Source organism: Vanessa cardui, chromosome 29 (genome assembly GCF_905220365.1).
Source record: "Vanessa cardui chromosome 29, ilVanCard2.1, whole genome shotgun sequence".
Lineage (NCBI taxonomy): Eukaryota > Metazoa > Arthropoda > Insecta > Lepidoptera > Nymphalidae > Vanessa > Vanessa cardui.
This window is the reverse complement of record NC_061151.1, coordinates 1,316,617-1,330,426: the sequence shown is the minus strand read 5'-3', so window position 1 is coordinate 1,330,426 and position 13,810 is coordinate 1,316,617. Positions and strand designations below refer to the sequence as shown.

Genomic DNA, 13,810 nt, shown 5'->3' with positions numbered 1-13,810 from the left:
CAAAAATGTGTTATTGGAAAATTCACAAAATTGGAATATCCAAAACAAAGTCAAAACCAAGCTGGACTAAAGTAATAGTCAATAATCGAATCCAAAGGATTATTTCTACAAAACTTCAACCAAAAATAACTTATTACTAAAATATGCAATAAGGTTCTACACAACTAGCAAAAATGTTATGTACAAAACACACAAACAAAATAATACAAAAGTATTAACACAAAAATATTGTAAAAACAATATTCAAAAAATATTACAAAAAAATGTATAAGATCTTATGAGTCAAAAGAAATATTCGGAATTACTTTTATATGGAATCCAAAATGTCCTCAGTTAAATTTAGCAAAAATATATTTGTAGAAAACATACTAGAGTGGGAATCCTATCATACTATCATCTATCAAAATCTTTGAGGCCAATTCTTTCATACTTCTCATTCAATCATCTCTAACAAATGCCTCAATAACCCAAATCTAAATATAACTCTACAAAATATTTTAGAGTTAATCCAAAACTATATTTTAATAATATCTTTAATATGATAACGACCAACAGTACCTTTCTCTAAATCTTTTAATATATAAACATTATTAGAAATCTTCTCTATTATTTGAGATTTGATAAACTTAGGAGCAAGTTTAACCGAAAAATATTGAGAAGCACTAGACAAGATGAAATTTCTTCTCCAAACTATATCACCTGACTCATAGGAAATGACTTTCCTTCCTTTATTATAGTATAAAGCATTCTTTTTATAAGCTTTAAATAAAGATTTGGTTACTAAATCAAAAATGGAACTTAAGGAATCTAAACTTTGTGCATAAGTTCGACGATTACCAAATTCGAGTTCATTCAAATTTGTAAATGAATTACTGAAACGATGTAATGAAGCATCAATTATGACTTCACGACCAAACATAAGAAAATTGGGAGTAAATTCAGTAGCTAAATTAATACTGCTATTCAAAGCTAATTGAACATGACATAAAAATTTTGACCAAGTTCTATGATCATCATGAACAAAACATGCTATGCAAGTTTCTAACGTTTTATGATAACGTTCAACTGGATTATTTTGAGGTGTATATAAAGTGTTATAAAATATTTTATTTATATTAAAGCTTTTCAAAAATTGTACAAAATGTTTAGAAGTAAATTGAGTACCATTATCACAAATTATGATTTTTGGACAACCAAATTTAAGAAAGATATCCTTTTCTAAATATCTACATATGGATTTTGTGGTAGCATTACTTAATGGATGTAACCAACAATACTTAGAAAATACATCTAATACTGTGCAAATATATCTGTGTCCAGAATATGATTTTGGCAATGGACCAACTATATCAATGGATAGCATAACCATAGGTTGAGAAACAATCTTTTGATTTGTCATAATACCAAAAGGTGGAGCATTTGAGTGCTTATAAGCTTTACAAGTTTCGCAATTTGAAATATAATCTTTTACATCTTTAAACATATTAGGCCAATAATAGTGAATTTTTAACTTATTTAAAGTTTTATGAATACCTAAGTGACTTGAATCTAATGAATCATGATTATTACGAATAGTATCTAATACATTTTCTTTTGGAATAACAATTTTCCACGCTAAATTACTTTGCAATTGAAATTTGGGTTTACAAAATCTATAAAGAACTTTGTTTTCTACTCTATAATTTTTATATCTTAAGGGAAATTTTTGACAACCTATAAATATATTTTTGTACCAAGGATCTTCAATTTCTTCATCAGGATGGGTTATCTCTGATGGAATATCAATAGCATTAATTTGAATACGAGATAAAGTATCAGGTACAACATGTAAATTACCTTTTTTATGAATTATATTGAAAGTGAATTGAGATATACGAGCAGCCCAACGCGCTAAGCGTCCGCTTGGATTATTTAAGCGTAATAACCACTTTAAACTAGCATGATCTGTTATCACAGTAAATTCCATACCTTCAATATACGGTCTAAAATGTTCGATAGAATCTAATATAGCAAGAAGTTCTTTTTCAGTAGTACTATAATAAATTTCACATTTATTAAATGTTCTAGAATAAAATGCAACAGGATGTTGATTATCTTCATCATCTTTTTGACATAAAACACTACCAATAGCATAAGAGCTAGCATCACAATGCAGGAAAAATGATTTGTTAAAATCTGGACAAATTAATACAGGAGCAGTTAATAATGCTTGTTTAAGTTTTACAAAAGAGTTTTCGCAATCTGAATTCCATTCTACGGCACGCTTACTATTACGACTACCGCGAGTTAGATTAGTTAAAGGAGTAGCAATATCAGCAAATTTTTCTATGAATCTACGATAATAAGAACACATACCAAGAAAACTACGTACTTGTTTTACAGTTGTAGGACGAGGAAAATTTTCTATTACAGACAACTTAGAAGGATCTGTATGTAAACCATTGCTATCGACAACGTAGCCTAAATAACATAGACGTTCTTTACAAAATTCACACTTTTTCAAATTTATAGTTAAACCAGCATCTTTTAATTTATGATAAATTTTACTTAAAAGAGTTAAATGAGTTTGAAAATCACTAGAGATAGCTATTAAGTCATCTAAATATACAAAAACATTAGAATCGAATTCTACACCAAAAAGTTTGTCTACTAATCTTTGTAGTTCAGCGGGAGCATTAGTTAAACCGAAGGGCATACGAACGAATTCGAATAATCCCTTTCCAGGAATTACGAAAGCAGTCTTCTCTCTGGAAGTTTCTTCTAAAGGAATTTGCAAAAAAGCTTTAGACAAATCAATTGCTGTGATATACTTAGCACCACGCAAATTATCCAAAATCCGCGACGTGTAAGGTAAAGGATATGCATCTTTAATAGTGACAGAATTTAATTTTCTAGAATCTAAACACAGTCTTATACCACCATCTTTTTTTGTGACAGGTAATACTGGAGAACACCAAGGAGATTTAGAAGGTTGAATAATACCATCCCTAAGCAAAACTTGAACTTCATCATAAAGTTCTTTTTGTTTAGCAGGACTAATAGGCCAATAACGTTGTTTAATAGGTTCACCAACAGTTATAATTTTATGCTCAGTTAAATGTGTTAAACCTAAACCTTTCTTTTCATAAGAAATTTCTTCAAAAAGTTTTATAATTTTATTTAATTGTTCTTTTTCAGAAGAAGAAAGTTGAACTACAGAAGTTACAGAATTTACAATTATTGAATTCTTATTTTCAAATGTTATGTTTTTAAATAATTCATGAGCTAAATTAAATGCGAGCCAAAAAGTCGAATCCTAGAATTATATCTGGATTTAGTGAGGGAACTACCATGAATTCTACAATGCGAGTTACATTGTCACAAGTAATTGGAATATCTATAGTACCTAAAACGTCTTGTGAACTACCATCAACAGTACAAGCTTTATAACTACTAGTCTTAAGTTTGAATCCTAAATTGAGGAATTGTAAGTGACTATTACAACCTAGTACGCTTTTATTAGCACCACTATCCAATAAACCTGTAAATGATTTACCACAAACTTGAAATTTTAAAAATGGACGTATGTCGCTATTTTTAGTAAACAAAATGGGAGCAAATTTATTCATTGAGAAAAATAGTTTTAAATAATTACACCAATTAGAAAAGTCTTCACGAATTTCAGAAGCATTAGGTCTAGAAATTTTAATATTTGTCAGATCAACTGATTCTTTATTAAGGACCTGTGTCTGACAAAACCTTACTCGTTTTTTGGAAGAGTACAATTATTGCAAAATTTAGTGATAACATTTAATTTACCACATTTAAAACATAAAGTGCCTGGAATGTTTTTACACTTTTTATAAGTATGTCCAATTTCTTTACATTTTAAACAAGTTAATGTTTGAACTGAATTAATATGCTTAGTTTTGAAATGTGAGTTATTATAACTATGTTTATTATTTATTATTCGAAATTCATCAATCTGTTTTGAAAGTTTTACTAAATCATCAATAGAATTCATTGAATGACCTACCAAATGAATAGAGTAGCTAGGCAGCATGTTATGTTTCAATATCTCTAATAAAGTATGTTCAGATAAGGGATAAGTTAGTCTATTTGACATATCTACAATTTCAATAATAAAATCTGATAAAGTTTCAGTTTGTTTTTGTTTTCTAATTCTTAAATTATATTCAAGTTGATAATCAAAATCTAGTTTGTCAAAACGCTTTAGTAATTCTAATTTAAGATGTTTCCAAGAATTAAGTGAACCACGAATAGATCTAAACCACTTGAGAGCAATGTCAGTTACTACTTCAGTAAAGGATGGCAATATTTGGTCATCACTAATATCTCGACTCACACAGTATTCTTCAAATGTTAACAAAAATTCACGTATGCACGTTTTATCATTAAATTTATATTTAAACTTAGACAAATCTACTCGCTTATAGTATTGAGGTTGTCTATTATTCATAGATAAAGTGTTACTAAAAAATTGTGGCAAGTCTGCCGACAAGTCTACTAAATCATTAGAAGCAGAAGGCTTCGCCTGAGAAATGTTCGTCTCTAACATCTGAGAATGTTCTACATTAATTATATTAGGTGTTAAATTTTTGTCACCACTATCATCAATAGATGGTTTAAGAGTTAATTCATCTCTGTCAGTCATGGTTATGTCCTAGAATATAATCGAATATAATGGAACGAAAAGCTTTACTTCAAAACATAAAAAAGTTATAAACTTGGCATTCAAATTACATAAATACTTAACATTAGTATTTAGTACAAAATGATTTTAACAAAAATTATACATATGTAAATACATAGTACATATTCAATACTAGACAAGAGCAGTAATTGTAATTCAGGTCCCTGGCTGAGGGCGCCAATTGTAATGATTAATTTTGAAGGGAGGCCAATTGTAATATATAATTGGCTAAAAATAAATTTAAATTTAAAAAATGTTAATTTTCTTCGAGGTAAACTAAAAATGCGGTAGAGCTGGACAAGGTTTTTAAATTAAACAAATCCTCGAAAGAAAGTGCTCCGGAAGTCAGTTAAATAACCCTTCAACATTACAAGTAGATTTACAGAAAAGGCAAATCTATGTTCCAAATTAATTTATTCAAAAGAATATATCAAAATAATTTTAACAATTAAAAAGTCTTAAAGTAACAACAGTAACAAAATCGGGCGCCTGGATGTTTACATCCATTTAAAATACATTAAATTTAATTAAATATTATAAATTGTAAATTTTTCAAAGTTAACAAAAAATATTTTAAAGTTAGACTAAGTTATGTTATTAAAAGTTTCTCCAAAAAAAATATTCAAATATAAATTATTAGAATTAGGTGTAAATAAAGTTACAACAATGTATAAATATTATTTTTAAAAAAAAGTTTGAATGCCAAATTTTCATAAGATTATAAAATGTATACTAAATCCCACGAAGTTCCAAAATTGCGGTAAAAATAAATATGTAAAAATTACATACCGAAATCCAGAAGTTAAATAAATGTTATAAAGTTTTCACTTCCTTTACGGTTTCTAAAATTTAATCCTCAAAATATCCAAAGAAATAAAGTTCATAAGTTCTTCGAAAAGCGTTGAAAATAATCCACTCGAAGATACAGCCAAAGAGAATAATTCGAGGAATCATCCACGATAATAAAGTTGTAGAAAATAACTGCAGAAAATAAATTTCGAAAATAACTGATGAAAATAACCATTGAAAATAATTGTAGAAATAAATTGTTGAAAATAACTGTAAAAGAGAAACAATTCTAATTAGAACCTAACACGAATTTCGAAAATCTATAGTTTCACTTTAATAATTCAACCAACTTACCCGGTCAATCCCGGTTATTTTCCAAAAATAACAAAATGCATCATGGGAAATATTCTAAAAATTCCCTGTAAAGAACCACAATCGTTGTTACGAAACCGAACAATTGAAATAAATTCAAATTTCGAAGAAAGTTTTTCGACTTACCACGAGGCGACAAATATCCATATTTATTTTTGTAATCCGACATGGATTTACTTCCAATCGTTTAAATTAAGACATATCGTGCCTTAAAACTTCAATTTTCAACAATATTCAATAGTTTAAACCAAATAAAAGTTACAAAAACTTTGAAAATAATTTAGCGTCACATTTCGACTTGAAAGGCGGAAGGAAAGTGAGGTCTTAGACAAATGTCAAAGATCATCTCAAAGATAATATAAAGATAATAAATCACAATTAGGTCAGGAACGCATAATGCATAAAAAGTGCATTTTTATTTTAAATGTCAAATTTAGCGGTATTTTTAAATTACGCATAAACATAGCCTTAGAAATGGTTGTCAAAGTCAAATGACAGATGACATCCGATAACCTATGTTAGAAATTTAATATTTTTTTGACGAAATTATTTAAAAATGGATGAAACATGTAACGTGCGCCACAATTACGTTACAGTATAAAAAGCATATTAATCGATACAAGATTTTATAGACGATAAAAAAGCGTGGAGTTTTATTTTTTAAATGTTAAAAAAGAGTAACTACTGAGTTTCTTGCCGGTTCTTTTCGGTAGAATTTACTTTCTGGATTTGATTTGTAGAAGTTTAAGATATATTAGGGGTTAGAATACGTCGATATATGTCTTTTGTATGTGTTTATCGAGAGATTAGTGGTATGTATTATGTTGACTGAAAACGGGATCGTTACGTCGAAATCGGGGCTTTTGGTCCAGAAGACACTTTCTTCTTGGTAGCGATTCCTTGGTCTTCATTTGAAGAACACACGCTTAGGGATAGGTGATGTTATTATAGTACAGGAGAAGGATAATGAGTTACACTAGCAAACTCTAAACGCGGCGCACTCACAAGGCACGCGTTGTCTTGGCCCACACGAGAAGAGAAGTACGTCATACTTCAAAATCACCATAAACAACGTTGTTAACGCTTCAGTATATGGAGTACTAGCTGTCACCCGCGGTTTTGCTTGCATTTAAGGATGTTGGGTGGCATGTTTTAGGCAAAAAACATATGTCTATAGTCTAAGCGCTTTCTTCAAGTTCAAGTTTGCTTCATACCAAATTTCATCGAATTCGGTTCAGCGACCGTGTAAGTGCGACAGACAGACAGACCCAGTTACTTTCACATTTATAATATTAATAAAGATTGTACCAGAGTATCTTAATACGATACATTATTAATTATCTTAATGTTGTCTTAAATTTTCGCGATTATTACACATTTAAATAAAACTAGTTATTACGGATTTTAATCGCGTATATTAATAATTTTGGACATTCCGACGTTACGGGTAGTATACCCGTGACCACGAACGGTGTAAAGTGCTCGAAACGTCGGGATGTCCAAAATAATTATTAGTCTATAATATTGATATGTATATGTTTATATATGTATATGTGTGTGTGTATGTATATATATATATATATATATATATATATATATATATATATATATATATATATATATATATATATGTATGTATGTGTATGTACATATATGTATGTATGGGTATATGTATGTATATATATATTATATGTACATTGTATGAGTATTTACATGTAGATATTTGTATGCAATATATGTATATTACCGACTTAGCACCACCTACCCAACTTTCATACAACCTCTCCTTATTGGGTTGTCTGGAAGAAATGTCTACTTAGCCATAAGACCGCCCTTTGTACTCTACAATATTATATATAATATTGTAACATATTATAATGTGTAACATGTGGTGTACAATGAAGTATAAATAAATAAATAATTACTATACGCGATTAAAATCCGTAATAACTAGTTTTATTTAAATATCTTAATGTTGCTAGTGGAGGATAATATTGGGCAAATTCAACTGTTCCTGAAGCTATGTCCATTGTCGCACACAGGACGGACTTCCTCCAGAAGTGGTTCAGCGTGCTCCCGGAGGTGGCGTACTCCAGCGCGCACGCCTGCTACATCTACAACTGCAACAGCTGGGTGCGCGAGTACACCAAGTTCCACGAGTCTATCCTCGCACCGCTCAGGGTATGTCCTGACCTATCAAGAGATCTATCAATCTGAGATCTATCAAGGATTCAAAAAAAAACTACTACCTACTAACTACTGTATATATACAGTATTTTTTTTTTTCTTTAATTAAGAGCTTTGTCGCTTAAGCGACTATGTCGCCCTGTTTCTTCGCCGAGACAGAATCAGGTATGGACAGAATACTGTTACATTCTCCAACGTTACAAAAAAACAGCTTATCACAAAAGATTTGGCGTCTTATGGTTTCGTTCTTGACACACTCCATCAAAACATGATAGGCATCCTCCACAACAGTATTTTTATTTGTTTTATATTATTTATTATGGAAAAGTCATTTTGTCTTTCAAAAAGACGACAAACTCGAAGTAAAGCGAAGATCTGCTGATATTCAGTAAAAATATATAATAACGCCAAATAACAATAAAAGTCATAAACAGTAATTGTCGGTCCTAATTTAAAAATCCGAGACCTACGAAGATATTATTCAATACATATTTCTTTTATGATTTTCCTCAAAAATGAAGAAAAACTTTAAGTACATTTTTGACGATGCATTTTGGACAAATTTTAAAAAAATCTAAAAAAACGTGATAACTCGAAAATGGTTCATTTTTGCACCATACATATTTCAAACAGTCACGCCTATCACCTCCTAACGGATATACGTTGAATTACCAATAACTTAGATGTAGCATCGGCAAAATTCGTAAAACCGATCCCACTGGATTGAGTACGCTATCCCAAATTATCAATATTTATTTGTCGTATAAATATGATCTTTACGCAAACGTTATAACTTGTAATATCATATGACCGAATATATTCGTCGATTTGACACGTCGATTTACACGCACTTGCTGTCTCGGGTTGAACTGACGCGAGAATCTATATCGACGAATAGCGTCGAATGGCGCGTTAGGGAGCTATTTCTATTGGTTGTGTAAATCGGCAGTAAACGGTTTTATTTTCATTTCATTGTATTTTCCGATGCTACATCTAATTTGTGTCGTACTATATATACGTATGTATAACTTTACACGTAGTTACAGTTTGTAATTAAATAACTCTTGTTCTCAGGGCAATAGGAAACTAATATTCATAGACAACCACAGTCGTCTCAGCGATTTCGTCGACCCGGAACAGCAGAAACTCCCGGGGGCGACGCTGGCCTTAGAGGAAGATCTGAAAGTTTTCAACAATGCATTGAAATTGTCGCACAAAGACACAAAAGTGGCCATAAAGGTATGTTCAAGGGTACTAATCATATGAAATACTTGTTGGATTTTTTTGTAACGGCTTAGAGTAGAACTGAAATGAACTGTCAGAAATCCTCCGATCGTTCCCTCTTTTTATAAATGTTGAAAAAGAGTAACTACTGAGTTTCTTGCCGGTTTGTCTCGGTAGAATCTATTTTCCGAACCGGTAGTAGTTTCACTTAATTTTAAAATTCAAAAGTGCTTGTAAAAGCCTACTTGAATAAAGTTTATTTTGATTTTGATTGATTTAAAGATATGGCTGGAATTTTACTCGTGAGATGAAGTCAGATATTGATGTATTTCTGTGGTCGAGTAGTGTGTACACCGGTTTTCATGGGTACGCCACTCCGGTCCCGGGTTCTTTTCCCGGCCGAGTCGATGTAGAAAAAGTTCATTAGTTGTCTATGTTGTTTCTATGTTGCAATGTATGTATTGTTGTCCAGTATTTATTTATTTTAAAGATGAAGATGATGCTGCGCTGACCCCAAGTAAATTGAGATAGGGGTTGGAGAATGATGGTATTTATTGGTTGATTATTTAAAGTATTTTTTTCAAAAGGTTGGACCAACGGCTCTCCAAATAACGTCAGTGGAGAAGACCAAAGTACTGGGTTTGCCAGTTCTCCTGAACGACGTCTACTACGCTTCGGAGATTGATGAGGTTAGTATTTCCATTCCAACTAAGAAGTTTTGTATTCACTTTCGTTGCGTCGCTTTAATGTTCAACACGCTCCATCTACATTTTGTCTTATCTTAGACTTTATTCTACATCATAAATATTGTCTATTACTTAGACACTGGAGTCCGAATTATAAGAAATTTTCTTCAAAAACAAGTATAATATTGATGTTCTTGCAATCTAATTACAACTTGTCTCGTTGGCATAAGTAGTGGAAAACATAAAATAAAAAGACAAACGCCAATTCCATTAAAATACATATAAAAAAAAGAAAATCACAGCACACACGCTTTGACACATTTTTTTAAAATTTTGTTAAAAAAGTTTTAATTTTATGGCAAATTACGTTATTTAATACAAAATTAATCATCTGTAATCTGTATTATATATACATCTAAATTAAAATCGAAATTGTTGGAGCGAACAAATATATATAATTATATGCCCAGATGTGTTTGCATGTCCTTCCACCATTACTGAACTATTTGTATGCTGTTTTGTAATACATGTATTATATACAAAAAAATCCTCTCGAATCAATCTATCCATTTAAAAAAACCGTATCAAAATCCGTTGCGTAATGTTAAAGATCTAATATAGTCCATTCCAATGACAAAAGGAAACATTCAAAACATACCGTATTTTTCAATATCACAAGTGTTCTGTTGATAATTCCACTATATGATTAACTACACACAGTTCTTGATTAATATATCTTAATTTGTAATACAACAATATTTCACTAAACTACATAGATACACTTTAATTTCACTTCCAAAGTAACGAAAACAGTTTTGTCGAGATTCAAGTCGCCATTTTTCGATGACGAACATTTAAAATAGAGGATAAAATATATTATTCTTTAGCATTAATTACCCATTCATTCAATTATTTTCACCTCACTAGTCGAACGCAAATGACATATCAATTCAAGGTCAAAGTTATTTATTTACCTTTTCTCCTCCTCCCATTGGAATGGACTATACATAGGGGCATACAGTGGTAAGCGGCTTGGTTCTATACTGTGTATAGATAGCGCACGAGTGGAATGCAGAGCTCAGGAATTCGATAGTGCTGTGACCTAATTATAATTGATGACCAAAATACTCATTATATTGTGAGTAATTAATATCGATAATTTTACTAGGTTAGCATAATGAAAAAAAGGCAAAATAATACTGATCATACATTTTTATTAATCATTATTTCACAAAACGAAATAAAAAAAAACACAAAAATATATTTATTATTATTATCATCAGATTCACACATGGTTGAATCGGTGTCACTATCGTCATCGTCACTGAATTCAATTATAAATCGATCAATAGTATCTTCAATCAATCCATCTCTTTGCCAATAATTTTCTTATTACTTCAACAATAATAATGCGGTAACACGGCAAGCGTACGATAGCTGTCAAGGATGGAACAACACTACACTGCGGGCGAGCGAGGGGCGTGCGGACAGCGGGGGAGGTGCTCCCGCTCTTTACCTCACGCCCCGACTGCATTCAACCCGTGCGCTATCTATAGTGATGTGTTACAGGTGTGCCTTGTCGATGACAATCAGTTCTCGCTGTCGATCATCAACGAGTCGACTCCTCTCAGCTTCATCCACAACGACTGCGACAACATCGTCCAGTCCATCATACACATCCGCAACAGATGGGAGCTCAGTCAGCCTGTAAGGGTTTTTATATGTGTCAACTTGTATTGTATTGAGCTGAGATGGCCCAGTAGTTAGAACGCGTGCAATCACTACTGAATATTCATATGCTTTATATGTGTTTATAATTCATCTCGTGCTCGGCGGTTAAGGAAAGCATCGTGAGGATATCTGCATGTGTTTAATTTCATTGAAATTCTGCCACATGTCCATTCCACCAACCCGCATTGGAACAGCGTGGTGGAATATTTTCCAAACTCTCTTCTCGATGGGAGAAGAGGTCTTGGCCCAGCAGTGGGTAATTTACAGGCTGTTTACTTTTTTACTTTACAAGTTGTATTGGCTGTGATAGATTATGATTAAGGATTTTTATTCTTGTACTAACTTATTCGAGATCGTTCCAGAAAACAAGTAAGGTATGTCAAACAAAAATAAAAAAATGTATACTGCCAATGAACATTAATAAAGACCCAAAAGCATTGACAGTAAATTACAGAAAGTCTTCTGTAATTTACTGTCAATGCTTTTGGGACGAAAGACTAAAGTAAGACCTAGTACATATTTTGTCTGCTTTATGACATTGTTTATATTGACAGCTCTTATAACCTGATGGGGACTTCCCATCAGGTTATAAGAGCCAACCACAGCCAATAGACAATGGCGCTGTAAGAAACATTACCAATGCGCCATTAACCTTGGGAACTAAGTTATGTCCCTTGTGCCTGTAGTTCAGACTCACCTTTCAAACCGGAACACAACAATACCAAGTACTATTGTTTGGCGGTAGAATATCTGATGAGTGGATGGTACCTACTCGGGCTTGCACAAAGCTCTACCACAAGTTGTCTATAATCTTATCCAAACACAAACTAATAAGGAACTTTGTGATTGAATTGAAGCGCTATCATTGGTCGAGATTTTGAGTAGTTTATGGCATTCCAATTTTGAAAGTTATTTTTGAAGTAACATTAAAATATACTATAGATAAATTAAATAGTGTTGTATTGTAAAGTATATTTATCGAGTATTGTTTAATATAGAAGAGCACTTAACACATCGTATGAAATAAAGATAATCTAAAATTTATTCCGAATAGAAGATATAAAAGTATGTTATTGAGTATATGTTTTACAGAGACCAGTATTCCAATTGGTTCCTTAAGATTCATTATCAATTTCTTATATACTACATATACTATGTAATACATAAAATTGAATATACTAAATCAAAATCAAAATCAAAATCAAAATAAACTTAATTCAAGTAGGCTTTTATAGGCACTTTTGAATCGTCATTTTACAATTAAGTGAAGCTACCACCGGTTCGGAAAGTAGATTCTACCGAGAAGAACCAAATGACTAGTTACCTCTTTATGTGGTAGGATTCTGTGACGGTGCACCAGAAGATCCGTCCCAAGGACGTCCCGGGCACGCTGCTCAACATGGCGCTACTTAACCTGGGCTCCAGCGACCCCACGCTGCGGACCGCCGCCTACAACCAGCTGTGCGCTCTCACCGCCACCTTCCACCTCAAGATCGAGGGGCAACTGCTGGAGACCTCGGGTGAGCTGGTCTCAAACATCCTTCACATCTTGGTCCACCTATACACACACACACACACACAGCTATAGAAGTTTAACGGGATGATATTAGGTGATCAGCAAAATTTTGTTGTAATAGAGGATATAGTTCTATTTTAAATAGATCTGATGACAAGTTGATACTTCCTAATGATAACTTTAAGTTGATATTTTTTACATATTTCAATGGCGGCCAACAGACAATTTCATTCTATGACAGGCAAATCGCTATATATTTGGTCCACCTATACACACACACACACACACACACACACACACAGCTATAGAAGTTTAACGGGATGACATTAGGTGATCAGCAAACTGTTGTCTTAATAGAAATTAATATTGTTCTATTTTAAATAGATCTGATGGTAAGTTGATACTTCCTAATGATAACTTTAAGTTGATATTTTTTAAATATTTCAATGGCGGCCAACAGACAATTTCATTCTATGACAGGCAAATCGCTAAATATTCTGACAGCCAAGCGAATGGACGATTATGTCCAACCAGTCCTTATATTATAGTCACAGTGTTGCTATTTGTGATTTTTATTTTCTTCTAATAATATATATATAATTTCCTCTACTG

The 13,810-nt window shown here is 32.0% G+C and overlaps 1 protein-coding gene across 1 annotated transcript in view; it reads left to right on the top strand.

Moving 5' to 3' along the window:
* The window catches only part of LOC124541821 (neurofibromin), an 89,414-nt gene that overhangs the window by 44,322 nt on the left and 31,282 nt on the right, over positions 1–13,810 (top strand). The window contains exons 37-41 of the mRNA XM_047119727.1: positions 7,897–8,035; positions 9,116–9,280; positions 9,853–9,954; positions 11,521–11,658; positions 13,022–13,202. Coding sequence (XP_046975683.1) covers positions 7,897–8,035; positions 9,116–9,280; positions 9,853–9,954; positions 11,521–11,658; positions 13,022–13,202 — 725 coding nt within the window. The remainder of the gene's footprint in view (positions 1–7,896; positions 8,036–9,115; positions 9,281–9,852; positions 9,955–11,520; positions 11,659–13,021; positions 13,203–13,810) is intronic.